This window comes from Euwallacea fornicatus, chromosome 4 (assembly GCF_040115645.1).
Source record: "Euwallacea fornicatus isolate EFF26 chromosome 4, ASM4011564v1, whole genome shotgun sequence".
NCBI lineage: Eukaryota > Metazoa > Arthropoda > Insecta > Coleoptera > Curculionidae > Euwallacea > Euwallacea fornicatus.
Window position 1 is genome coordinate 1,678,647 of NC_089544.1, and position 27,808 is coordinate 1,706,454.

The 27,808-nt window shown below is 38.2% G+C and overlaps 3 protein-coding genes across 4 annotated transcripts in view; 1 reads left to right on the forward strand and 2 right to left on the reverse strand.

The window, feature by feature from the left end:
- Positions 1-1,375: 1,375 nt before the first annotated feature.
- Positions 1,376-4,381, reverse strand: LOC136350907 (uncharacterized). The gene is made up of 4 exons (XM_066303072.1): positions 4,141-4,381; positions 3,604-3,813; positions 3,055-3,222; positions 1,376-2,892 (listed from the first exon to the last, which is right to left on the reverse strand). Exons 1-4 carry the CDS (start codon positions 4,177-4,179, stop codon positions 1,465-1,467), a joined length of 1,845 nt encoding a protein of 614 aa, XP_066159169.1. The 5' UTR covers positions 4,180-4,381; the 3' UTR covers positions 1,376-1,464.
- A 589-nt stretch (positions 4,382-4,970) lies between these two features.
- Positions 4,971-27,808, forward strand: part of LOC136350905 (uncharacterized) — a 105,691-nt gene continuing 82,853 nt past the window's right edge. Inside the window, exons 1-7 of the mRNA XM_066303070.1 lie at positions 4,971-5,294; positions 7,432-7,654; positions 7,818-7,957; positions 8,584-8,740; positions 8,844-9,020; positions 10,256-10,392; positions 11,424-11,483. Of these exons, the coding sequence (XP_066159167.1) occupies positions 5,058-5,294; positions 7,432-7,654; positions 7,818-7,957; positions 8,584-8,740; positions 8,844-9,020; positions 10,256-10,392; positions 11,424-11,483 (1,131 nt within the window). The 5' untranslated portion in view covers positions 4,971-5,057. The remainder of the gene's footprint in view (positions 5,295-7,431; positions 7,655-7,817; positions 7,958-8,583; positions 8,741-8,843; positions 9,021-10,255; positions 10,393-11,423; positions 11,484-27,808) is intronic.
- The window catches only part of LOC136350918 (CD63 antigen-like), an 82,064-nt gene continuing 68,888 nt past the window's right edge, over positions 14,633-27,808 (reverse strand). The window contains exons 8-9 of one of the 2 annotated variants that reach the window (XM_066303099.1): positions 25,564-25,604; positions 14,633-22,413 (exon numbers count right to left, since the gene is read on the reverse strand). The gene's annotated coding sequence lies outside the window, so the exon portion shown is untranslated. The remainder of the gene's footprint in view (positions 22,414-25,563; positions 25,605-27,808) is intronic. The other variant, XM_066303100.1, reaches the window with a different exon arrangement.

Genomic DNA, 27,808 nt, shown 5'->3' on the forward strand with positions numbered 1-27,808 from the left:
ATATAACAATTACACGCGCATGCGCACTTTAGATATTGCACTAATAAACGAAAATCACGTGACATTCTGTGTTTCATTTTCGGAAATAAATTTTTTTATGGGCGCCTGAAAAAGCAACATTTCTAGGGAAGATCGCATTTATTTATCAAATTGATTAGATAATCATTCATATATTTTTATTATGAACAAAGCCAGTGCCTTTGTAATAGTAAAATTTAACACCCTATATCTCCTTAAAGATGCAGTAAAGAACAGTTATTTACGAGCGCTTCCTGTCTTAGGAAATCCAAGACCACATCTCCTGATATTTTGCAGTAATTTTTTTAATCATCCTGTTAATAAGGTAATATTCATATCTGATATTAACTGCGCGGAGAGATTGCAGATTACTACAATTTTCATATTTTTCGATAAATACATTTTTATTAATTTAAACAAAATAACGATCCCACGTATCACTACATTGTTAAGCGCAGAAAATGTTGATAATGATACTTAGTAGCTTTGAATCAAACAAAAAATTTTAATTGTAGTTACCTGAACACCTAATCAGATTCCACTATAATGGCTCTGAAAACCGCAATTCTCTTAAATATAATCACATTCATCGGACTTCTCTCAATTTTATGCTATATATTTCTCCCAAATTTATTTTCCAGAATAACTTGAATGAATTCCCATATCAATTATTTAAATTATGCATTACACGCAGATAGATACTGTTCAAACATGTTTGCACTTACCTTTTTCCTGCAAACCCACTTACCACTTATAAGCTTGAACGCAGATTAGGCTAAGTAAGGTAATAGTCTATTCTGCCAGTGACTGAACGTGTCAATTCCTGTACTGCCAACTGCAGTTTTAGTTTTTGGGGGTCAATTGTAGCACTTAAACAAACCAAGCAAAAAAAAACGTGCTTTTCACCACAGATGTCGCAGTCCAAGCAGATGGTCCTATTGGTGTCGTCATCTGTCTCTACTGAGAGACCCTACGTCCTACTTCCAAGTAGTGAAGAGGCCAAGTTTAAGACAAAATTAGTGATTACTAATGTTTAAATATTCGCAGTGGTTGTGATTTTCAGCGGTCGGTCTTGGTATAAGAAAACGATATGTCTGACGGGTTCTTAAAAGAAATGCGAATATGTCGATATTGGTTAATTTTGACTAAAACCTTGATGTTTGGAGGTCAAATGTGGTACCTGACTCCCGTCGCATGCATACAATACTATCTGATGGAGCCACGAAATCTGTGTTAAGAAACGCACTTCTTACTTGTTGGTTTTTCTTGTCACGAAGGTCTTGTGGTTGTAGGGGCAATCGGTATTCAAACGCACTTTTCTGTTTGAAAGACAAATTTGATTAAAATAAAAAAACTGTTGAGATATTTCTGTTTCAATCATATTTCTCAATTACTAATACACTCTTCAACAATAACCTGTAAAACAATAGATTCCAACACAATTCACTACGTGGTATGAAATTGAAACAAATCTAATACGGGCAAGTCGAGATTCAACGAATTATTACTGTGTCCCTCCAAGTCTGATTCGGTAATTCTGCGAAATCGCTCGTTCACAAAGTGATCCACGTTCATCACCTCATCTGAACTACTTGAAGTTTCCAAAATACTCGTAGGCCCCGATGTTACTGGTACTGGTAGCATAAGTTCATCCACTGAATGCCGTAAATTACCAATTGGGGATAAAACTGAATTTTCAATCAGCAAATCAGGATTAACTTGTTCGCCTTTACTTTCCTGGCCACTGCCCGTGTCTTCTACGAACGGTTTAATGTTCGACTGAAGGTACTTAGGCTTTGGAGGACACAACATTATATTGGCGTGAATTTTTATTTTCGAAGCTTTCTCCTTTGATTTGTCGTGATCTTCCGACGAATTATTCGACTGGTAAGCAATGGAAAAAGTTTCGGCGATGTCACTTGAGAAGTAGGCCCTCTTCATGTCGACATCCGATTTGTATTCTAAAGGCTGAGGCTGAGAATTATTCTTTTTGTGGTTCAAAGCATGTTCGAATTGAGGCTGATCATCTATTGCGGATGTCATATCGCAATCATAACCAGACAAAGTCTCGGTACTGGACACAAGAAACTCTTCTCCAGTGAAGTGTTGGGAAGTCGCGCAATCTCTTTTGGTGTTACCATCGTCCTGTCTGCTTTGCTCTATCCTAATATCATCAATTTTCTTAGCAATTGCATTGTTAGCTTCTGAGGATATTAACATAGAATTTAAAACTAATTCATCGATTAAATTAAGTTTGGCGCAGTTGCAATTGCTCCCAGACCTGGAGGATATATCCTTCATAGTAGACTTTATGGAATTTACAAAGTCAGTATTGCCCATCAGCTTCAATAATGAGACATCTTTATACAAATTCGTGTCATCAAAGTAATAAGTTCCAGGATTTAATCCAATGGCGTTCCCAAGGACTTTGTCCACATCAACCTCGTTAACTGCGCTTCCGAGCTTCTTAAAGAGAGCGTTGGTTAATAGCAACAAATTATGTAAAAGATTGGAAAGCTCTTGACAAAATTTGGCACCCCTTTCGGATAAAGCGCATTTCTGGGTGATCGATACTAAGTGGTTCCAGACTTCGAAATGATTTTCTTTGTTTTGATCAATAGGCCCATGGGATGGATTTTTCCTTAGGTGTTCCAACATTTTGTTACGCCCTAAATAGGCTTTCTTGCATTTGGGGCATCGGTATTGGGCAGCTATTCGACGTTTCTTTTGCAGAAAATCAGGTTGCTCTTCTGGTTTCATATTGCGGATTACAGGATCTCTATAGTGATGTGATTTGTCTGTGTTTGACTCAGGCTTACTATCGTAGTCGTTTAAGCTGGAGGGAGGCCTGTCTTCAATGACAATCTTAAATTCCTGTAAATTAAAACAAAAGTGGTATTCGAGTAATAAAATCGCAATAAAATTTTATATAATTGGCGGTCAAGAAAGTTTCGCCTGGAAATTTTTTGCGAAAAATGTCACATATTTCAAATTACATTCTTAACCACGAATTTTTTTCCATTGGATTTCACTTACATCCTGGATATATTTTGGAACTTTCACCTCTCTTCCTGATCTTGTTTTAGAGACGACCTTCACTTTCCCCTTGTCTGACTGTACTGATGACTCACTAAGTACTGGCTCATAAGTTTTAAGTTTTTTAGGCCTTCCGAGAGGTTTTTTTGATTTTTGTGAAGGCGGATGCTAATAACAATACTTCATGGTTAGTTTTCATGTTGGATATATGGTATATTGTAGTGTATCATCTATCAATGTAATCAGTTAATTAATACTGTTTTATGTAAATAATTAAGAAGCCTCACTTTTCTCATCCCTCAGATTCTTTACATAAACATGTATTTCCTAACTGATTACTTATATAGCTAGTACTTAACAAGTGCAGAATGTAATACTTTATTTCACGTTGATTTGATTTAAGTCTAAGAGATATGCAAAAATTTCACTTTACATATGGTCGAAGTAACATGACTGCACTCTCTTACCAAAACATCACATTAAAGACAGGAATTTATAAATGAAAGACGCATATTTACATATGTGTTTTTCATTGATAGAATCAGTCACCTTTAAATTAAGGTCATCAGGATAGATGACCTTATAAACAACATTTATTGAAGATTTATCCTTAGCTTCGTAAAAGCTTTTTTTTAATTCCTCAGGGCTGCTTTTTATAAGTGTTTGAGTTTCGGGATCGAAAATTTCTATGACATTACAGTCTAGGTGATTTTGCTCCCCTGACTCAGTCGTAGATTTGTAGAGTTCCATTAAATTCAACTAAAACATAAATTTAAAATAAGTTATTTTTTATATTTATTGTTGATCTGTTCTTGTTAGATTAAAAAAAGGGGATTATCATTCCTTTGATGGCCCATTTCTATACAAATAATGCTCATGGCAATGATACCGGAGCGTCAGTAGTTGGGTCCACGACAAGAACGTTGACAAAGGGCTATAGGCCAGGATTTTCTAACTTTGTATCACTAATTCATGACCATAAAGCTTTCATAAACATAATTTCTTTGAAAGTATCGTTCTAGACAATAGTTACGGTTACAGCTGTGGATTAATAATACAAAGCTAGATAATCTTACTATTATGTACCTTTTCGTATACTTTTGGCTTTTGAGCCTTCTTTGACATTTTGATGCTTTAAGTGGGGCTCTAACAAACACCGATGACACACCTCAAATTTAGTCTGAAGATAAAATTAAACGATTGATAATTATAAATTTCTGCTAATACAGATTATCCAAACACATTTGAATCAAGGAAAATTTTAATTAATTTGGAATATTTTCATGTAGCATAAAAATCAACATAACACATAACCTCTGTTTTGCATGGATTAGGTGCTTTCAATTGCTTGACACTGACACTAAACTGTTTTAACCATTCTTGTGGGTCCTCTTAGTCAATAAGAATACTGCGTCTAACTGGGATGGACCCATGACCTAGAAAATTGCAAAGCATATACCTTAATGTCTATTGTTTAGACAGCAATAGCCGCAATAGCTACAAAATATATAGCTTAACGTCTATTGTTTACACAGCAACAGCTTTCATAGCTACGAAACATATGGTTTAATTAGCAATGGTGCCGTTTGTAATTTGGGATGTTAAAATCTTTATAATATGTAGTTATTTTTTTATCACTTTTACGGGGTTTATCTTTGCTTTACCTCATATCAAAATAAAAATCGCACGTCTATATATCTCATTATCGTGTAATAGATTTTTTAAAATGTATCCATTCTGCACATTTTGGTGAATCGACATTTTTGGCTGGCACCATATTTCTTTATCTCGAATCTAATAGACGCAAGTTTGCTTCGAAATCAAAATACTGCGACTGTTAAACTGATAAGCAGTTCTTCAACTTATAATTGTTTATTTATAATCAAACTAGAATGGATAATGATTGAATAAAGGCTGTATCACATTTTCATTTTAGTTTAGTTCGGTCCGTGACGGGATATGAGATTAAATCGTTTTCGGTTTTCGGTAAATAAAACTTCAAAATGGCTATGGTTCGGTGTTTGAATTCTATCGGGATAATTAAATTCCTAGCAAAAATTCCAAATGCACGATTGTATTCATTTGACAATAGTAAATTGAAAATTACTGAAGAGATAGGGACTGCTTTAATTGAACTTAAGCCTGTTTTGGCTTTAGAATCCACTATTATTACCCACGGAATGCCATATCCGAGAAACATAGAATGTGCTTTGGAAGTGGAGGATACGGTACGGGCCCAAGTAAGTGCCATACCTCAATATGCCTCTGTGTTTCGATTTAAACAAAGGAAATTAGTCCTACAGGGTGTATCAGATTTTATGTGCATCACATTCTGGTTACAGATACACGATATATTGTTAAGAGAAAATAACAGTTCACCAAGAAAAATCGAATAACATTGAATGAACAATATACAACATGCGCAGAAAACATTTTCTGTACATTTTGGTGAACTGAAATAATGGAAAATTTTCAGGCTGCACGGTACTGTAAAGAAAACTGTTCAAGTTACCTTAGAAGCAGGCACCAAATACCATATTTAATTTTTAAAAAATCGATAGGCATCAACAATATCAATATACAACGCAAGACATAAAATTGTTTTCTCCATACTCGTCGTACTGGTCTTACTTGATTTATTCATACTCGCACATTTATTGCAATTAAGACAAATGAGAAGGACAAGATCAAACCACTAACATTCTTAACGTATTGCCTCGGTCTCTTAAAAACTTAACAGCTCCGAGGATTGACTAATATATGTCAACAATAGCTATGACAAAAGTAAGTCAGAACAATGGAAACAAAAATCGAAACTGCTAGAGTTGCGATATCATTCTTCAGCTAAGCTCAAAGCTGTCTCTCAGAACTCTCCAAAAAAGCCTAAATTGATCATTCATTTCGATTTTCATTAATTAATTCATCATTCATTAATTAAGATTTCTAATTACATATATCCTGGTGTTTGACGCGCGAAATCTTACCCGCAAACAACAAAAAGCCACAATTAGAACTTTTAATCTAAACCATAAATCCAACTTACCACAATCTTTTACTTCTATGGCCCCATCCCGTGCGTGGACCATCCAACGGCGTCTCTGTTCACTCAGAATAGTTCCCCTCTTTGCAAAACCCTAGCCGTTACATCCTATCGCAATTTCCTCATGTTAAACGGGGACTTAAAAGGGCTGTTTAACGTAAGAGCGCACCGGTGAAAGCTAAATAGAACATATTTAGCTTTGAGAGACGAAGCCACCCCCGCACCAATAGGTTGGATTCCACAACGTCTACTTTAACCACGAAAGGAGAGAAAAGTCCTTCGTGACACCCATTTTCACTCGTTAAGACATGGTTACACTAATGGCGCATCTCACAATTGTTTCAAATAAGAAAAATCCCGATTATCCCGATTATTAGTACCGTCCGCATTACGGATAAGTCGTTTGTCATCACGTTAACACTCAATTGAATAATTTACGAAGGGATATTGGTACAAACATACAACGTTTCCAGATTTAGTGACATGGGAGAAAAACTGCGAATTCTAGAGAATTCAAGGGACAAAGGGTCAACTATGCAAAAAAAAATCCATGAAACCATTTACTTTTGGTCCTTCAGGTATTTCAAAAATACCAAAATTTTAGTCGCGTTCTGAGACTGAATGAAATGTCAACATACATAGATCGAGTAAACGAATGAGTCGAAGAATTTAAAAATTTCAATGAGGGAGCAACGAGAGGAACTTCCTCAAGAGATTATCAAGAATTTTGAGTCGGTCCTAAATACAAAAACTTCGAAGCTCAATGGCAAAAAGTCGGTGCCCCCCTCTCCTCTCTTGACATGTTTCGAAAAAAATTCGAAATTTTCGATGTTCCGTTTTTCAGTTTCGCGGATTGATATGATCCCTGTATTGATTGTGGACACCTTTGACCCAGAAAGACTTTTTTCTGAAGCTGCTCCGTCGGTGTCTTTAAAATCGCACGCATTTTTGTTTTACCTTAGGGGGCGCAATCTTGAGTTTTCATATAATTAAATTCAGTCATTCTTTCGGATTTCGATGATATTTCGCATGTTACAGTGCTTCGAGTGGCTGCCAAGGCCAAAATTAAAGAAAGCAACGGAAGAAGAATGGGGGTTTCATTTAAAACAAAAAAAGTTGAATCGTGTAGCATATTTTTGAGCCACCCCGTATGATTAAGATGATATTCAGCGCAAACTTATGCTTTCATCTTGTAACTCTTGAGTGAAGACCGGTCTTCTATTTGTAGGGAGGTAATTCCTGTCACGTAAAATCCGGGACAACCTGTATACATGGGCAAAGAAAAAATAATAGTTGTTAGGGAAAGGGCAATGCCAATCAAATTTTCTAAATTTTAGGGAGCAATTCCCGCAACAATTGCCATTATCAACGGATCAGTTAAAGTTGGACTCTCTAGAGGTGATCTTGAGTTTCTTGGAGACACTGACAAGAGCAAACCTGTAAAAACTTCGCTGCGAGATTTTGCTCACGTGCTGAGCAAAAATCTGAACGGCGGTACCACCGTCGCCGGTACCATTGCCGTTTGTAAAAAGGTTGGGATTGATGTCTTTGCGACTGGAGGTAGGTCGAGTCCTCTCATCGAGGCCATGTGTGTCATGTTAAAGCGGCTCTACCTAATAGATTCTTAAGTGAACATCCTCACTCCCCTTCAATTTTTCTGCAAAAAAGAAAATTTGAGTTTTCCGCCTTTTGGTATTTTGTTTGATTAAATTATTTGTTAAAGGTATTGGTGGTGTCCACAGGGGAGCCAATGAGAGCTTTGATGTCTCAGCTGACCTCACGGAACTCGGCAGATCCAGGATCGCAGTAGTTTCGAGTGGGGTTAAGTCCATCCTGGATATTCCCAAAACTCTGGAGTACCTTGTGAGTTTGAATATTTGCTTCCCCAATGTTTGTATAGATATAATAATAAAAAAATAAATATTTCATACGAATCGGTGGAATACGTCAAAAATCTAATGGGGTCAGGTTTGGAAAGCGGACTGGCCAAGAAGATGTCAAATCCAAAATAAATAACTTCGTATTTAATAGAAAAAGTAGCATCTTTCCGGCTAGTTTCGCATTACAGCGTAGATACAATTTTCCTGTTCTTAACTCCCATGTCGCTCCCAATCCTCAAGAGAATATAATCCGTTCCTTAATGAAAATCCCTTTTAGTTAGTGCACTTAAACCAATTTTGAAGGCGTCGCAAACCTAATCATCGAGAAATTATGTAGACACACAGCTGTCCCAAAATACCTTCCGGTCTTATAATCCAATTATTCAGTCCTGAACGCTTTCCAGGTTTATTTAGAGATACCAGCATGTGTTAAATTTCCCTTAGGTCTAGGCTGCATAATTAAACGATCCTCTTTGGAATTATAAACGCAAGCTCTATTCTAGCAAAAGAGACATTTGGCATTAATCGCGCTGCGTTGTCCTATTTCAAATAAGTCTTCGAAATATCAAGGGGGTACACGGCAAATTTACGAGGAAAATGTTATTTTAGGAAACTCAGGGAGTGCATGTGTGTACCATTGGCCCGAATGCAAAATTTCCAGCCTTTTACTGCGAATCTAGTGGTTGCGATTCACCCTACAACGTCCCCACTACCTTGGATGCTGCCAGGTCGATCCAGGCTCACATAGGAATGGGTTTAGAATCAGGTAATAATTAATCTTTTAATTTCGTACGCGGTTGGTGCAAATTTATCTTAGCGACACCCCCATTAAAGAGAATTTGTTCTCCATTGTTATTTAACGCTTCTAGGATTGCTTTTTGCGGTGCCCGTACCGGAACCATTCGCCCTTAATCCTGAATCAATAGACAAATTAATAGAGGAGGCATTAGCGAAAGCCGATACGGCAGCTATAAGGGGTAAAATGATTACTCCCTTTCTATTGTCCCAAATCGCGGAGATGACGTCTGGAAATTCTTTGGAAACTAGTATCCTTTGAGGGTGGAGATTTCGTCCCTTGTTGCGTTCGTTCAACGGTGGCGAATAGGGCCGGCGGCAAAGAACTGTGCCGCGTGGATCTAAATTACCCCAAAAATTTTCGACAAATTATTATTATTATTAAAAAATTCTAAAGCAGCCCCAAATGGGACAAAAAAAAATCTTCGGATGTTTATTATTTTTTTTAATATTGCTTACGTAAATAGCGCAAAATGGCCGATTGTTAAAAATCGGAGGTACGCATACAAGTTTGGTAAAAAAATGCAGTACAAAGTCGGTTAAATAGGGCGTGTGTTCGAAGACCTCTAATTTGCGGTGTCACTTGACCCATGTTTCATAAAAAAAAAAAATTATTATAAAAAAAATCGGTTATTTTGTGCAACCGGTGACGTAAGCAACATTAAAAAACACGAACCGAAGTCAAAAAACAAATTTTTGTCTGATTTATTGGTGATTTAGAATTTAAAAAAAAGTTAAAAAGTTGACAAAGGGGTCGGGGGGCGGATGGAAGAGGGGAGGCCATTTAGAACCCCACAGTGTGAAATCGTCCGTTCGAAAGAAGCCCAACCAGTTCTGCGGACTGGTGCCTAAACACATGTCAGCTGGGCCATATAGAAATTAGATAATAGATTTCTATTTACTGTTTCAATTTAATATCTTCAATCTCTTGTATCCCTTCCCATTAATGATACATAATCAGTTAATTGACTTCCGGGACAAATATTGGCAAATGTCCAGCCCACTCGCCGCCGAACAGCGGACGGGCCAAATATGTTTGCTTTGCTTCGAGTCATAATAATTTTACATTGTTTTAATAAGACATGGACCCGAGGTTGTTTAATCCGTTGTTCGGGTTGTTCGTCAACGGATTAAAGTTCTGGTAATCTTACCAAGCGGACAACGTCCATGCAAATTAAATAAGGTCGACGAAAACATGACCAGGGCATTGGTCAGTTTCGTGATCTGCATGGAAATTATATTCCAGGTGGTACTTCCAGGATGTTGATATAGTGGCATTAGGGCCCTATGTGCATATCCTGGTATCTTAAGCTTTGAGCTATATTGGCTCTATGAGTTACTAGATCAAAGTGCTGGCAATTTTGCGAGGAGACGTTAATCCGTTAAGAGTTTCCGTCGGTCCCATGAAGATTATCCTCTTGGCAAATGTGCCAGAATTTATATTGTTTACCGTCAAAGAGACTGCTTTCCTTAATGCTTTTCTCAGACGTAGCCCTGATCAAGAATAATGCAAAATTTGCAGCTCAAATAGCTTGGCATTTGTCTCAAATGAGAACCAATGCTAAAAGAATTTCCGAACCTCCGAAAGCAAAGAAGCAATTGTCTGCCCCACAGAATCCTCCGGTAAGTATATTTTTTGTGAGCTCCAAGAGTGAGTTGCAATAACATTAAGACTACTACTAATTAACTTTAAGACTACACCTCGTGTCCATTTCTGGAGCTCAGCTATGGGAACTTCGGCAAAATTTCATGAAAATATCAAAAATCCTCGTAAATAATAATTCAAGGGGTATAGATCTGGCGAATATACGGGCCATCGTACCTTTAATTTCTAACATGTTGCATTTTTCTTTTTTTTTTTTTGTTAATTATTTCGTAGGGTTTAATCAGGCAATTAGACGACTTTATTGCATTGAGTTAAAATGAGCACTAGCAGTGACAATAACGCACGCCAAGCTCCTTACCCAACAACCGAGCTTGTGTGCTTCGAGATCTGAAGTCGCGCCCATCAAACTCGAACGCGTCACTTCGCTGCACCAATTTTATGCCCATCGACCTTCATCCCATCTATGACAAGCATGATCAATCATCGGTCTAAAGTTGCATTAGAATAGTGAATTAGTTTACATGGAGCGCCCTTTTACAAATTTGCTCAGCTCTAAAGGCGATAAAAGGCCCTATCTCTCGCCATCCGTTATAGGTCGCCTGGAAATGCCTTTGGAGATATTGCCCTCGTATAAAATACAATCTATAGGAAGAACCCCGGAAAGTAATTAACAGAATTGATGTGTGTAATTATTACATCGATTAACTCTTTGGAAGTGTTTTGATGATTGATGAGACGTTCCAAACGGGGCGTCTTGGGAAGCAACTTCGGCTCCAAGAATGTTTCAGAGGCTATTCAGTAGCTTGCAGGTTCGGTTAAACGCTTCCAAAAATATGATTTTTTGGTATGTCTCTCCTTCCTCTTAACGCACAACGTTTTAGAATAGGTCTTGACCTTTTATCATCATTTTGGGGTGGATGGGAAGAAGGGAAAAATCTCGGGGTCAAATGATCGAAAATGGGTAAACTTACCAAGAGGGTTCTTTAATACCATCTAACAATTCGCCTCGAAATACCAACCACCTCTGAACTTCAACTTAACATTTCAGGTAATTATTGGGGGGTCCAACCTGGACTGCGTGGCACATCTGGACGTCAGTGAAATTAAGGTAGGAATCACTGCTTAATTGAATCGACTCATTTCATGGAAATAATCTCTTCCTACAAGAGAACATACTCGAAATTAGGTACCGTTTAGTGTGAGTTAACGTTGACGTAACCGTATTCAGTTAACGAAAGTAATTTCCCGGGCGTGAAATATTAAAGACTCCTGGTTCTAGTTGTGGGAATATTATTGCATGCACATCACGGGGGTTCCTTTCGTATATTTAATTTAATAGTCGTAAATAGAGTCAAGGCCGTTTTATCGTATACCCCTTGGTTTATTCATGTGATCCGAGGATGGTAGGCTTCGACCCATTGCAAGTTCTGACTCGTTATTTTTCGCCGAAATAACGAAACACTTGGCTTTCTAACAATACTTTTTATTAAATGGGTATATACATTAATTTCTTGTACATACATGAATTAGATTTAAGAATAGGTAACAATAATAGATTACAGAAATTCTATATCACGCGCATCTAAATGGCGAAATTCAAAATTGGGAAGCTTCATTAAGGTCGACATTACCGTTTGGTCTAGATTTTTTTTTTTTTTTAATCCTTGTGTCCTCCGCACCGATTTTAACATCTTTTGGTTGTGGCATTTTGTTTTTTGATATTTTAATGTATTTTTTCGGACCGAAAAGACGCACAGAAACACAGAGAGCGAGCGACCTAGCGAGCGCGGGAGCAAAAGGGGGGGGAGAGAGAAAGAGAGAGGATCGTTATTGAGCTTCGCGTTTGTGTCGGGCCTCAGATTGTGAAAAGTTGTGAAAGTATGCGCTCATGGACGATAAAAATCTCACCAAAAAAAAGAGTTCCACTGACAATTACCCCCCCCCCCCTTTGCGCATAATTGCATTCTGCTACTTAAATGCTTCTAAGAGTGCTTCGATTTAGCAAACTTCTGATGCCCAAATCCAAAAGATTTTACATTTTCGAAAGGGAAATGCCAGGTAGGTTCTCGATAAGGTATAAAAAAATACTATGTTAATTCTAATTTTACGTGAATCTATACAATATAAAAAGACCAAATTCTAGTAATTATAGGCGAGGCACTCTATTCAATTAATAAGCCTAAAATGTATGTATGTACGGATGATATGTTTTAGAGAAGTACTTTTTACTTTGGATTGAATACCTTCTTTTGCTTTTTGGTTGTACCTTTGATTAAAAAAAAAAAAAGGGCTTTCGCAGGACCAAATCCCTCTGGGTCCTGCTACCTCCGTAGAATCGGCGATATGAAATATCCAGTCCAAAAATCAATATACAGGGTGTCCCGAAAATAAACCGCCATACTTTGACCATGCATTATACATCGGAAAGTTAGTTATCGCAGTAAAGGGTGCGCGTTTCAGATTTGTGAGAGAATTTGCCTCCTCAGTTCTCTAGGTATTGAGTTCAAAATTTGGATATTCGCTGTGCTTTAGATTTCACTCAATAAAAACCGATGTATGGCCAGTAAGCACGGATAACAACTATTAAAAAAAAAATTGTTGTTCCTCAGCGATTGATGAGAGGAATTTTCAGGTCTCTGACATATTTTAAATATTCATCTCTCATGCATTTTTCTACTCTTTTTCCCTGGGTTCAGCGCAACATAACACGGGTCCTTAACAAGGGTGACTGTCCGAGATCTTAGCCAAGGGAAAACGTACGGACTTCACCTGACGGGACGTAGGGGTTGTGCTAGTAGGAGAAGGATCGCACAGAGTTTAGCACGACCCCGAGACCAACGAGGAAGTGGATGTCCACTCGGGCCGACATCGCAACTTCGATGTTTAGTTTATATCAATTTCGCTGCTCGCGCTGCGATGGAAATTTAAAAAAATATCCGACCGAAAAGCACCAACACAAAAAACAAATAAATTAAAAAAAAACACACACACAAACAATATCTGTGAGCGTTCAAATTAAAATTCCTCATATACTTTACCTGCACTGGTTAAATTCACTTACTTTCCGATACCATTCTATTTCGTCTTCAGCCTACAGTGTTGCCAGCTCAGGCTTCGACCCGCCAAATATATATCAGCGAACTCAGATCGTCATTTTTATTAATGCCGTAACTAAGGCATGCTATAACGGAGAAATGTACGATAATTTATAAATAAAGTAAAAAATTGACATTAATTTAGTCCATCACTAGAACCTGTATCAGTCAAAAGTTCTGACACGGCGAGACGTCCGACAACTGGATCTGGACTGATTCCGCCCAATTCCGTCGCTGGTCTCTCAATCCACCCCGTCGATCATTGTCGGAGGCAGACTAAACCTTATGCGGTCCTTCTCCCACTTTCACTAATCCCACATTCCAACTTGAACACACCGATGACACCTCGATGTCATCCTTTTGGGATTTGCAGAAGGCTTTTGATTGTGCGTGTCTCATTCCAATTGGCCCGATTCGATGACAGCACGAACGGTTCGACCTCCCTATCTGTCTTCGTACGAAACGGTGAACGCGCTGTCCGAAGCTTCTGCACTTTAAACCTGGAGAGCCCCGTTAAAACACATTTTCGATTGACGTACAATTTTTCCTGACCCACTTCGGCTGGCCTTCATTCGTTTTCGCGTGTGTGGGGTGCTCCAAAAACGAATTTTACGGCACCGAGTGCGGTAATACTGTGCTACATTACCGGAATAGTAAGAATCAGGTGAGGCCCAAGGCGAAGGTTTGCGGCCGAGCCGCAGGCGAGCTCAATGATTCCGTCGAGAGAAGCAGCGTTCTTTACCTTCCTGCTGGTCAATTATCAATATAGAGGAGCACAAAAAAAGTTATCGTGCAATCGCTTGTCATAGGAATAGGTGGAGGTTTCGAGGCAAGAAACACACTTTATTAGAAAAATATGGAACAATAGGAATATTTCTCGGTCCATTGACAACGATAATGGAGAAATCGGCGAAAGAAACGACAATTTTTGGCGAACTTCCCGTTAAAATGTTTGCTCAACAAAGTCTCCGTACGATTTCATATAATTAAATTTAATTAAATTATTCGGACAATGAATGTTTAATATTGTGTCGGGTGTCCTTTAGACTTTAACATTGCATGTAATCGGCGATTCATGGAATTAACTAGATTTAACGTTACATTAGACGGTATTTCATTCCATTCTCCTAATGATGCTTCATTCAAGTCCTTTTTATTATTAATTAAGTGTTCCCACAGAGGCTCAATTAGATTTAAATCCGACGATTGAGGTGGGTGATTTAGAGCTCCCTTAACGTTCCACAGCAGCCGTTCTTTCGCTCGACGCGAGATATGTTGTGGACCATTGTCTCGCGTGATTGTGAAAGACCTACCAAGGTCCAACTTTTCAGCACCGACTTTAAAATTCGTTTTTGAAACATTCACATACGATTTGGTGTCCGCCATTTCGTCCACAAAACACAGATTTCCCCTCACCCCCGCTGCCGACATGGGACCTCAAACCATACCGCTTCCGCCTTCTCGTTCGACCGCTCAGATAAGTTTTTAATTTGAAGCCCCGTAATGGGTTTTGTCCACACTTTTCCTTTTCCCTCCGACCCACGGACATTATGCTTACTCTCACCGCTGAAAATGATGTTGTTCCAGAAGTTCTGGCCCTTATTTAAATGCCCTTTATCATATTTAAACCGTTTCTTTTTAATTCGTCTTCAAAACAAAGGGCTTTCTACCGGGTGGATCTGGCTTTATAGCCATTGCTTCTTAGAACATCTCGAACTGTTTCGTCGCTGCAGTTTAAGTCTTTTTTAATTTTTTAAATTTTTATTGATTTGCGTGGCGCCCACTTTTAGGTTTTTCTTAAACCGACGTACGGTATACCGTCCCTCTTGCGCTCTCACAGCCTTCGGACGTCCAGTTCTTGGTCCTCTTTTCATCGTGCCATGTTTTCCACAGCCCTCGATTGTGTACTGCACTGTTGACTGACTAATCTTCACCATGTTTGCTACTTCAGCCACTGAATGGCCCTCGCGATACAACTGAATGATTAATTGCCTTAAAGCGGCACCAATTTCACGCTTTTTTGAACTCCTGATGCACTATTTAGAATTTTTCTAGCAACTGAAATCATTACGCAGCCAATCTCGTAGATATTTCCGTTTTTTAACGGCATTTTTTCGCAGCAAAAAAAGCTTATCGGATGCATTTTTGGATCGTACGGAAAGTTTTCCGAGCAAAAATATGCACAATTTTGAGAAAAGTTCACTCAAAAGTGGAATTCCTTCGACTAATTTCTTGTTTATCATTGTTAACGGACTAAGAAATGTTTTTTTTTTTTTTAAAGTTGCGACACAGTTGTGGACGAAAGTGTGGAATATTTTTTGGAAAAAAAATTTTTGGTGATAATTTTTGTTTTCGCCTTCAAAAGTTGTTGATAAGGTAAAGGTGCAGTAGCGGGTTTTTTGGTGGAAAAAATACCGTCGTTAACGTAAAATTCCACACAAAAATTAAAATAGGAAATTTTTTTGTGGACTTATTTGGACGTACACAGGATTCACATTAAACCGATACCTAAATGTTTATAACTATTAAAACTCTAATTATATAAATTTTTCAAAAGTTTCTCTACATTTTTCCACTTCCGTACGTTCCTAAATTCACCGTCAAATATTCGGCCTAGGAATGCCGTTTTTAAAAAAGTTGTTAAAAAAGCATTTTTTTGTTGGGCAAAAGTATGGAATGCTGTGCAGTGTTGTTGTTTACATCAGTTCTTCAACCCGACCGTGTGGTGCGCTTTATATGAAATATGCCAATGAAAAAGGTATTTCCCGGAAGATTTTCGCAATTCACCGGTCCAAATATCACGTGATGGCTGTAACCGAAAAAGACACGGCAAAGACGTTAAAAATCAGCCAAGGGGCCCTCTCCGAAATTTTAAGAAAATTTGGCACTCATGGGGACGTAAAAGATGGTCTAAAACCTGGAAGAAAAACGAATGATACTACTGATCGACGGATTAAAAAAATATCATCTGCAAACGCTGGCAAATCCTCCAGGATTACAAAGCGAGAAATCACTAACAATAGTGACATCAATGTAAGCCATCACACTGTAGCGAGAAATCACTAACAATAGTGACATCAATATAAGCCATCACACTGTACGTCGTCGGTTGCGCGAAATGGCATTAGTAGGAAGGATTGCAGCGAAGAAGAAGCCCTTCATTTCTAAGAAGAACAGGAGAGATGGAACTGAATTTGCAAAGGAACGTTCGTTTTGGCCACCTTCAAAGTGGAGGACTGTTCTTTTCAGTGACGAAACTAAACTTAATATTTTTAATTCTTATGGAAAAACTTACGTTCGTCGACCTGTGGGAACTTTGATCCCAACTACCAAAACCTAACAGTGAACCATGGCGGTGGCAGCATAGCAGCATGGGGATGTATACCTCGATCAGGAGTTAGACTATTGATCAAAATTGAGAGAATTATGGATCGATTTCAATACAAAGCCATCTTTAAGAATCATATGCCCAAACATTCATCTTTAATAGTAAAAAATTGGCGAAATGATAATAACATCCCCGTATTAGACTGGCCGTCCCAGTTGCCCGATTTCAACCCGATTGAGCGGCTTTGGAAAAACTTAAAACGAAAAATTCGAGACGGGAATGTATCCAATCGGGACGAGTTGTGGAAAGTTCTGCAGGAAGAATGGGCGAAGGTTCCCATTTCCATTTGTGAAAATTTAATCGATTCTATGCACCGTCGATGTCAGGCTGTTATCAACTCGAAAGGATATGCCACAACATATTAGTTTATTTAAAATTTTGCGTTCGATTATAATGGATTTTACGAAGTATTCCATCCTTTTGTTCAGCACAATTTATTGTTTTTTTTTTTTATATTTGTAGAAGTGAACTTATTTGCTTTGTTTGTAATATTATTAAACATATACTTGGGTTTTTGTATAATGTGTTCATCTTTTAATAATGATGTATTTTGACATAAAACTATGATGGACTTCAAATGTACCCATACTTTCGTCCAAAACTGTATTTTGACAATAAACTCCATAAATTTCTGGGATAACTAACCGTACCGACGTTTTTTTGCTCCACTGTATAAAATCGCAATTCTGCTAATCTTAGAAGTGGGCAGGAGGCGATGTTTGATTTGCTTGCACGCCGAAATCCTGTAACAACACATTAATCATACGTGATTGTTAGGTAACCCGTCAGCACGTATTGTGGCGTAATAATATTACGTCACAGTATTATCATGATCTCGACCTCGCTTCCACATAGGAAAGCTGAAAAGATATTCTGGAGCATTTTATGTGGGCCCCGGAGTTCATATAGGGCTTTCGTCTTGTGTCCACCCAATAAATGTCGTAATTTTGGACGGCAGTAAATGCAATAAAAGCAGAAACAAATGGGTCCACATCGAAAACAAAATACAATAGTTAGCTCCGAATTACTAAACAAAGAATATTTAATACAGCACCGGCCAAAAATGGAGAAACTTTTACGTTCCGTTCATTATTTCATAATCAGGCGTTACGGGCTTTATTTCATTTCGGAAGAGAATATACCTTTAAACGCCCTTAAAGCATATAAAAAAAATTCAAACGGCTTTATAAACAATGGAAAAAAAATTGTTTGCAATTTTAAATGGACAAAAATGACGAAACTTTTCCTTATCTTTGCCACTCTGTGAATTTTGCTCGCGTAAATAGATTCAGATTTTGGCAGTGCATTTAAAAGGGCCGACAAAATGCCTCGTGGCAAGAAGTTTTCTGATCAAATTAAACAAATCATAATTGAGAAATATCGTTCCGGAGTGAAACGAGTCGATATCGCTGGATTTAAATTTGCACAAAAGTGTCGTTTCCGGGCAAATTCAAGCGATACAAAGTCGGGGGGCCCTCGCCGGTGTTCCTAAACCTGGAAGGCCCAGAAAAACAACTTCAGCCGCAGACAAGTTAATTAGGAGCTGCGCGTTAAAAAATCCGTTTGTTACTGCTGAGGATATAAAAAAAAAAGATTAACCATCGATTTTGATTTCTGTTAGATCAGTCAGAAGGCGCCTGCTCTGAGAAAAATTTCGCCCTAGAAGATCTGCCGAAAAAACCCTTCACATCTAAAAAAAAATAGACATTACAGAGAATGATACATTCGACCTTTAACCGGTGGAAAAACGTGCTCTGGTCACACGAAACTAAATACAATCCATATGGATTGGACGGTATTAAATGGGTACGGCGTCCTGTGAATGAACGATTCAACCCCAAGTATATGAGACCCACGATAAAACACGCAGGAGGCAAGGTCCTTATGTGGGGTTATTTTTCTGGGCTCGGAGCAGGACCGCTGGTGCAATTTAACGGGACTATGGACCGGCATATATACCTCGATGTATTGAAGAATACAATGTTGCCGTGTGCCGAGATAAACTTACCTTTAACTTGGAAATTTATGCACGACAATGATCCCCAGCGCACCGCCAAATTAATTAAGAACTTTTTGGAAGTTGGCCAGCGCAGAGTCCCGACTTGAATCCTTTGGAGAACTTGTGGGACCAATTTGAGGCTGATGCGAGATATAAAAATGCGGAAAAATTTAAAGGGGAATTATACATTGCCCTATTACGTGCCAGGGGGCACACGTCGGAAGACGTTGTTAAAAGTAAAGATTATCCAATAAAATATTGAGAGAATTCATTGATAATTATCATTTTCATTAATGTTTCTCCACTTTCATCCTCGTGAAAATTTATATTAATCTTATTTGATCAGAATAACGGTCCTTTTTCAAAAGGTTTTTTCTTTTTTTAATTACTGCTTTACTACTTATCGTGAATCTATGCATATGTACGTGTTAAATTTGAACGTTACTGCACTACATAAAATCGCAGCAAATTATTGAAAGTTCCCCCACTTTTGGCCGACACTGTATGTACGTAGTTACAAGAAATAAAGCTTGCTGTGCTCGGGTTATGTTATGTTATTTCGTGTTAGTTTACAAATTTACATTTGCCCTTAACAAGGTTCGTACCTAACAGTGCAAGAACGTAACATTCACCGAATGGAGGCGCATTTCTGACCGGGAGGTCACTTTCCTCTCCGACAGAATGAGTAACATTTAACTGTGTATGAGAAGGAGGGAAAGGAGAAAGGAATTTTTGCGCTCAATTTGAAGTGCCCGAACTTCGTAATCGGTTTAATATTAATTTTGACCCTGATCCATCAAAATTTGGTTCTGGGCATGGCATAAGTGATCCATCGCAATTCGCGGCTATAACTGGAATGTCCGAACTTATCTCAGCTTGGCCTTATCGCACTCCTCGACGAGCTCATATGAGTGGAAAGTTTCGAGAGAAAAACGATTTTACACAGAAAGCAGACGCAAATTTCTCGGTGCTGTCCAAAATTATTAAATCAATAAAGTTTCGAAATTCCTCCCGGGTGCAGAAAACTTTGGTGTACTTAGGTCAAAGTAGAAATATACTTCCCAAAACACGCTTAATTTACGCCTCATGCATTGCGAATGTATTAAGAAACGCAAGACCGACCAAAACGAATGTAGCAGTCTCACAATCTCGTGAATTCTGTACAAAAGTGAGTTTTGGAGGTTTCTAACAGGGTGTAAAAACAACATTTTTTTGACTTCTATTAAATCTTCCTTGAGTCGTCCTTTCGAACTGAATTCGCACCGGATTGGCCCGGGGGTAGGCGGCACATAGAAGAATCGTCTGTGCCGAGGTTTCGGCGCTCTTTCGCCTGTGTGCTTGTAGCTTTAAATATTCGGAAACGGGGCCCATTGGTCATACGGGTAACGAATATGAGACGAAAAATACATACAGTGAGATAATGTTAACAGTCGCATTATACCTACTTAATTTAGGCTTAAGTAAAAAATATTACTATATCTCTTACGATAATTTACATATAAATAGGTATTTAGTTATTTGAGGTTTGGTACAATTTTTCTACAAAAAATAGGATTATCATAGTGCTAACGAGTCTACTAACAGTTATAAAGTTCCTTCGATAAACGTTTCACAGCGTATTCAATATTAATGCACGTGATAAGTTAGTACTATCTACCTCTAAGTGCTACGTCTAGGGTTGTGAAAAGTAATCATACTATTATCATTAAAAATCCTTATTTCCTAAGATTTATTGAGGCATGATATTATTTTGAAATTTCTTATTATTAGTAGGTATATAAACGTTTAATACAGAAATGGCTTTGTTGGTTTTGTCCGGGTTCCAGGTGAGGTTGACACCTACTATGCACCCAAGTAAAGGAAACTGCAGTCCTTCCGAAACTAGGCTTACCCTGAATCTATTTTAAAGCTTGTTAGAATGCACTTTTGATATCTTGGGACAATCTCATATTTACCTTTTCAGAAGCTTCTAATATTTAGCTAGCATTGTTACAATATCAAAAATATAAACGTACCTACTAAATAGTTTTCATGGAAAGGAGTCGAAGAGATGGTAAAAAATGAGAAAGTTAAGCTTATTCATACAGTAATTCGTTTTTAAAGCCCTATAAGCGTATCAATACAGTTCTGAATGCAGTTTTCTCGTTAAGGCTAATGAAAACTTTCTTCGAATTTGGAAAAATAAGTTTTGATAATTGGAACGCGATCTTGGTATTATCGTTAAAAGACGGAAACAGTTTCCAGCCCGTCAAGCTTAATCTACTTGAGGATTTTCGTGAAGTTCATTGAAATCCAAAGGTCAGATTCCTGGGCGTGGGAAGTAGGGCGGGGGTGTTCGGAAAAAAAACGTTAAAGCACTCTGCATGTGCGGTTTTGACGTCGTTTTAGTAGTTTCCGACAACATTTCACTCGTGTTATTTCTACAGACTCCTCAGGTAATCTCTCGCTCAGTCCTCGACGTTATAGAGTCAAGAGACACACGTAGCTGCTCTCTGATTGTTTGGACTGCCTTCGTTGTTTCCGCCCAAAACTTATTTTTCCTTCAGTAAAGATCTAAATTCGGAAATAATCTACCATAAGGCATGGCAAAAATTAGGAAATAAATATCTGTTCTTTTAAATATGTATGTATAGATATCGAAGCACCGTTCGTCTCTATTTCTCTTTTCGAAATTTGCACTTTTCATTTCGCAGTATTTTGATTAGTTAATTCATTAATTTCCATCAAGACTGTCTCTGTCAATTAATAATTGTAGTTATCACCAATGAACAGAAGGAACTTAACGACGCAAACACGCATGGCTGACCTATCGAAAATCCCTCAACCTAAGTCTGTCCCTACACACAATGACAGTTCTTCAGTCACGCTCGCACTGATCACATGATAACAGAGCTACGAATAAACCATACCTAGGCATCACTAAAACTTACCTTTGTCTGTGCGACGTCAGTTAGTAAATTCTTTATTTTAACTTATCACTATAGATATATATATATATATATATATATATATATATATATATATATATATATATATATATATATACAGGGTGTCCCTTTCTGGAGCTGAATCCCGAGGATCTCGGCCACCATAAAAGTTGGGGGGTCGATTAAATCGGGGCCAAGTTTGATACTCCCGTCAATTCTGCACGAACTTTGAGACGGCACACTGTCGAACTTCAAATCGCGCACCTTCGCCCCAATTTAATCTCGTAACTTTTGTGGTTACCGAGATCCTCAAAGTTCAGCTCCAGAAACAGACACCTTGCATAACTCCATCGCTATCCGCTACCCTAGCAATCGAAACATGAAATAGGGCACACGAGTCCTGTTTTTTAGGTCACACTTTGGGCGACCTGAAAGTCTCTGGGCTATACTAACGTTTCCTGTGGGAAAGTGGGCACCGATGAAAGCAACTCTCAGCAGGGTTCTTCTTTCGTCTCTTCTTTAACCCGTGCACGGGGTTTGCGTTTGAAGATGTCTTCCAGGGGCGTAGCCAGGGGGCCTTTCTTGACACGGCCCCAACGGCCGCGACTGAACAGGCCCTCCAGCCGATACTGGAAAAAAATAATCAAGATTAGAAAACATACATGTAGTTTTTATTGTGTTGCGGCAACCTCGGTGCAGATAAGACGTGTCTAAAGAGAAAGTATCAGGACATGTTATCGCTTCGGGTGCGTAAAATCGTCGAAAAATGTGTAAACATTTCGTCGCTTTCGAGATAAATACGGAAGCCCTCTGATAAGAAGGATGTTTCCTCGGAATCCGAATCGGACCAAACGTCCCAGCGTGGCTTTCAACGACACGAAACAAGGAAAAAGGGTCGAAGGCCCGACTTCGTTTAATGGAAAAAAAGAAACGAGAACGCGCGGATACAACAACATCCACATTAATCATTTTCCCACGTGCTCAACATCGTCAAAACCACCGTCACCACGAGAGTCAAATTTGCCATCAAATGGGAAGAACTTAATCCGAACAACAAGGATGTCGTCATTAAAAGCAGGAGAAGGGCTTTTTGGCTAAAACAAATGACGAGGCCAATCATCCACTTCATAATTTTATAATACGTTGACCGGCTCGTTTCCTAAATATTGCTCCATTAGATTATTATTTATGAGCCACTACGAGGCCCCTCATTTATAAACTTGTACCCACCGATATTAATGGGCTACGGGGATGATCGTCGCAACTTCAAAAACCAAAATGAGAGAAGAAGCGACGTTTTAATATAAACTCAGAATTTAATAAGGTTTGAAGAGGTGTGCTTGGAAGTGGAGGATAAGCCCAAAAAATTTAGATTCACGTCGAGCCGCAAGACTCAACCTTAATATGTGATACATCATTGTAATGCCACTCACTTTTTACATGTAAATAGTTAATTTCAAAGGGGAAAAAGTTAACTTTCTGCCGACTAAGATGTTTATTTATTTTTTTTTAATTTTCAGTAGTTGATGGGTTCGTTTAATGGCATGCGCATTAAACAAGCGTAAAATGGTGAAGGTTCCATAACGAGTTGCCAGCAATGGAGTAATTACATCACCGCATAGTCGGGCAGACGATGACATACAGTGACTACCTAAAATATTCGGACGCTTACACCTACAATCTTCTCTTCTGTACAGTAATAATAAAAATCAATAATTAAGAAACGGGACTTTGCCATACGTTTGGTATTAGCTTTTGCTCGCTGACATTGCAAAAATACATTTAACATTACCTGACAATATCAAAAAATCAAAAAAGTATAAACAACACATTTTTGGTATTACAAAAAGTTTCATACACTAAGTTTCGAACATGTTAAAAAACAATAAACAAGTGAGGAAAAAATATTGATTTTTTGCACTTTCTCCATTATTGTCTCTAACGGCTTCAAGCCGTTTAGGCATGGATAAAACAATTTTTTTAATTAAATTAAGGTCAATTTTGCGTCACTCCTCTATTGAAACCTTTTTAGCTCATTTTTATTTGTTATTGAATGTCGTCTTACTTACAAATTCAACTGTTGCCACACATTCTCAATAGGATTAAGATCCGGAGATTGAGCTGGGGTTTTTAGAACTTTTGGACGGTCGTAGAGCACCCCCATTCTTCAATAATCATCGCGCCGTGTTTAGGGTCGTTATCTTGATAATGCATAAAACTCTCTTGAATTCCCGCATCAGTGGCACTTTAAAAAACATTATTTTTAAGATGTTTTAATAAACCATTTTGTCCATTGTTCAATCAATGAACATTAATTCCCCAACTGCTTTGGCCAAAATGCAGCCCCGGACCGTTACTGGTCCGCCTCTGTGTTTCACAGTAGGATGTAAATTGTTTGTTTTCAGTCCCTCGTTGGGTCTTCTCCATATCATCTGTCGGCCATCGGATCCAAATATGTTGAATTTTGATTCATGGGAAAAAATTACATCCTTCCAACAGTTTTCCGATTTTAAAAGCGTCTCCAATGCAACTCCTTTTCTAAAGTTCTTAGTTTTTGTATTAACCCATGGCTTTTTCTGGATGCCCGACCGACAAAATCATTTGCTCTTATGCATCTTCGCATAGTTTCTGGAAATACTTTTTTACCAGTTTGAATTTCCAGAGCTTCTTTCAGTTTAAGGGCACTAATACTGGGATTTTCCCTAGTAGTCTTCATGATGTATCGCTGTTATCGAGCGTTTATTAGTTTTGGACGGCCACTTTGTTTGATGGAAAGAATTTTCACTTCAACTTGCACCGGTGGATAATATCTGCAACCGTGTTCTTGCCCAAATTAAGTTTTTCGCCAATTTTTTTGTAGGATAACTTCTCCCCGAATTCGAAAATGACCAATTGTTATAAATCGAAAGTGATGCTTGTCTCGTTCTTAGCTCTACCCATTTTTGCCCTTCGAAAGAGCACACGAGCATTAGGGACAACTTTAATAAGTATCGTGAAACACTGTTAGAACATTAGATCCAACACAAGACACGCTCTTATGGCCAAAACTACGATGTACTAAAAATGTCCGAATATTTTTGGGATCCCAAAAACGATCTTTTTGTCAAGATATTTCAGTTTTCCTATATTTTGATGCTGAATGTATTCTTGCGTTGTTAGTAAGCAAAAACTAATACCAAACATATACCAAAGTCCCGTTTCCTCATCGTTTATTTTTATCACTACTATACACGAAGGAAGATTGTAAGTGTGAGCGTCCGAATATTTCAGGGAGTCACTGTGTTTTCCATTTCAATTTTACTCAGTACAGCTTTTAGGTTTAGGACTTAATGGCGCGTCACTTCTAGTTATGGAAAAGGACTTTCTGGCAAATGAACTTCACATGAAGAAGGGATTTTTAATTTTATTCGCTGGACAAACGATACTTCAATAGAGCAGAACGGTACGCCTTCACGTTTTCCCCCCCACTGAAGGAAATCTTATAAGATCTCTCGATACTGACTAAAATCTCGTTATTCGCCGGCCCAACAAGCTTTCTGCAATAAAAATAAGAATGCACTAACAGAGACCCAAGTTGACCTAATAGAGGCATGTATTATTCACCTTAACAAACATTTCAAATACATGCAGTTTTAGAGTTTACATGCGCCATGCTAAAATTACATTAAATCTGACTGAAATAATGTTGATCTCCATTGTTATATTAGAGAAGAGAGAGCGGTGTGTATTGAGTAAACAGTGCAGTTTACTTGAAAATGCATGCAAGGCAATTCACTCACCAACAACACTTAGAGCAGGCGGCCATCATGCTTGAAGAAATCTTAAAGAAAAGAAAAGTATCTAAGATATAAATAGGGCTAAAATGTAGTATCTAGTAACAGTACGGACTTACATAGGTAGGTTTAAAGGAAAATACAGCTCTGTCAGAGGAGCTACGCCATAAATACTGGCCATTCGCAAAAAAAAAATGCTTTATAAACAAGAAGTATGTTAAGGGAAATAAAACAATTACCGCCAATTAGTCTTATCTCGGTTACGATTTTTTCTGCCCCTCAAGAAGTTCAGGTGAGGGAAGTTGCGTGTTTAATACCCGTTTAATATTGGTAACCAGGGATTAAAGTGTGCAGTCGACATAATTGCGCAATTTATACATTGCATGCAAATACGTAATGGCAATACAATAACCTCTAGGGTATAAAACACAATATTTTGTAAACAAATGTTGCTTCGCAGATAGGGTTGAGGGCAGCTAATTAACCCACATAGTGAAATCGTTTGCATGGCAACAATTTATGCCAGACAGGTACTCCAAAGTTTAACATCATTTTTCGGGATTAAATGCTCGCAGACAGTATTCCGACTTGGAACTAAATAAAAATGATATTTACACCATACTAAGGGCTCGGGCGCAAAACACTACGGTGACAAAACTGGCACCGTATTCGAAACCTAAGAAAACGAGTAGAAAAACGCGAATAAACAATTAAAGTCTTTTAATTTTATTTTCTATGTTGATGACGATGGGAATTGCGCTAAATTAGATAAAGCCCCCAGAGAAACATTAGGGAAGCCTGAAAAATCTGTCATTCCACGGCGGTCTAGGAGAGGAAATTCAGAGTGCTCCACATAATTTAAATATTCACTTCTCATATATTTTATTTTACCATTTATTATCGGCTTTCTACCCCTTTTTCCTAGTTTCGGAAGGCGGTGACGGCGGCATTAGCTTTCTGCCTCGATATGTAAAAGTTTTACTTACATTCAATTTTGGGCTCGGTCCAGGTCTGCTGCTCGTTGATCGTGCAATTTCGGCGACCCGAACGTGGAAAAAAAACGCGACATTCCCGGTACTGCGAAACCAAATCGAATTTTAAACGTGCGATTTTTACTGGTTTTCAGCCAGGCACAATTCCGCACGACACTCATTGCCTTTCTACACAATTCACTTTTTAATTCTGCACAAACCTTTCGAATTTTGCCCACGTTCTCATCCGAAATGTGATATTTTCCGCGACCGGCACCGGACGGTAACATGGAGACGCCATTAATACTGACAACTAAAGCGTTATTGTTTTGTTTCCAAAGCTTTCTTGACAACTTTAAATATTTACCTCTCGTAGCTTTTAGTTTATCGTTTATTATCGGTTTTCTACTCGTTTTTCCTAACTTCTCAAGAATATGACGGTCACACATTCATCCACAAACTTTTTGCTGCAATGTAACGGAAACTTTTAGTTTCATTCGCTTTGAGCGTTACTGATGTTTGCCGCTCGATCATCGTGCGACTTCGGAGACCCGAACGAGAACAACAGAATATTTCCGATGCCGTCAAATCCAATCGACTTTCAGAAGCGCGATTTTTGGCCCTTTTCAGCTGGGTAGAATCTCGCACGACTCTTATTGTGTTTCTACGAAATTAACCCTGAACTCAGCACAAACTTTTCCAAATTTTTTCCAGGTCTTCATGCGATATTTGATATTTTTCACGAGCGAAACGAGAGGAGACGCGGAGGCGCCACTCACACTGACAACTGAAGCGTTATTGTTTTGTTTCCAAAGCCTTCTTGTGTACCCTTTATTCTAAAGGATCAATATTAATCTCAGTTTTAAATCAGAATTATGTTCAATATGAAATTAAAGGAATACAAAAGTAAAAATGTAAAAAAACGAATGAACAATTCGCCTCAGAGATATAGCACGCATTATAGGTTGTCCACAAAGTCACTGCGTACTTTACAATGCGAATGAAAGACATTTTTTTTACTGAAAACGATAACTTTATTGTGATATATTACCCACTTTGTTCAATAACATTTCTCCGTCTTTGGGGCCCCTTCATAAAAATCTCATAAAAATTAGATCCTTTTTCTGCAAAAACTGGCCGTTCTTACACTCTCATCAATCGTGAAGGTTTTTCCATTAAAGACATTTTACGGCAATCGAAACAGATGATAATCCGACGGTGCTAGATCCGGGGAATAGGATGGATGTGGCAAAACATTTAATCCGAGTTGTAGCAATTTT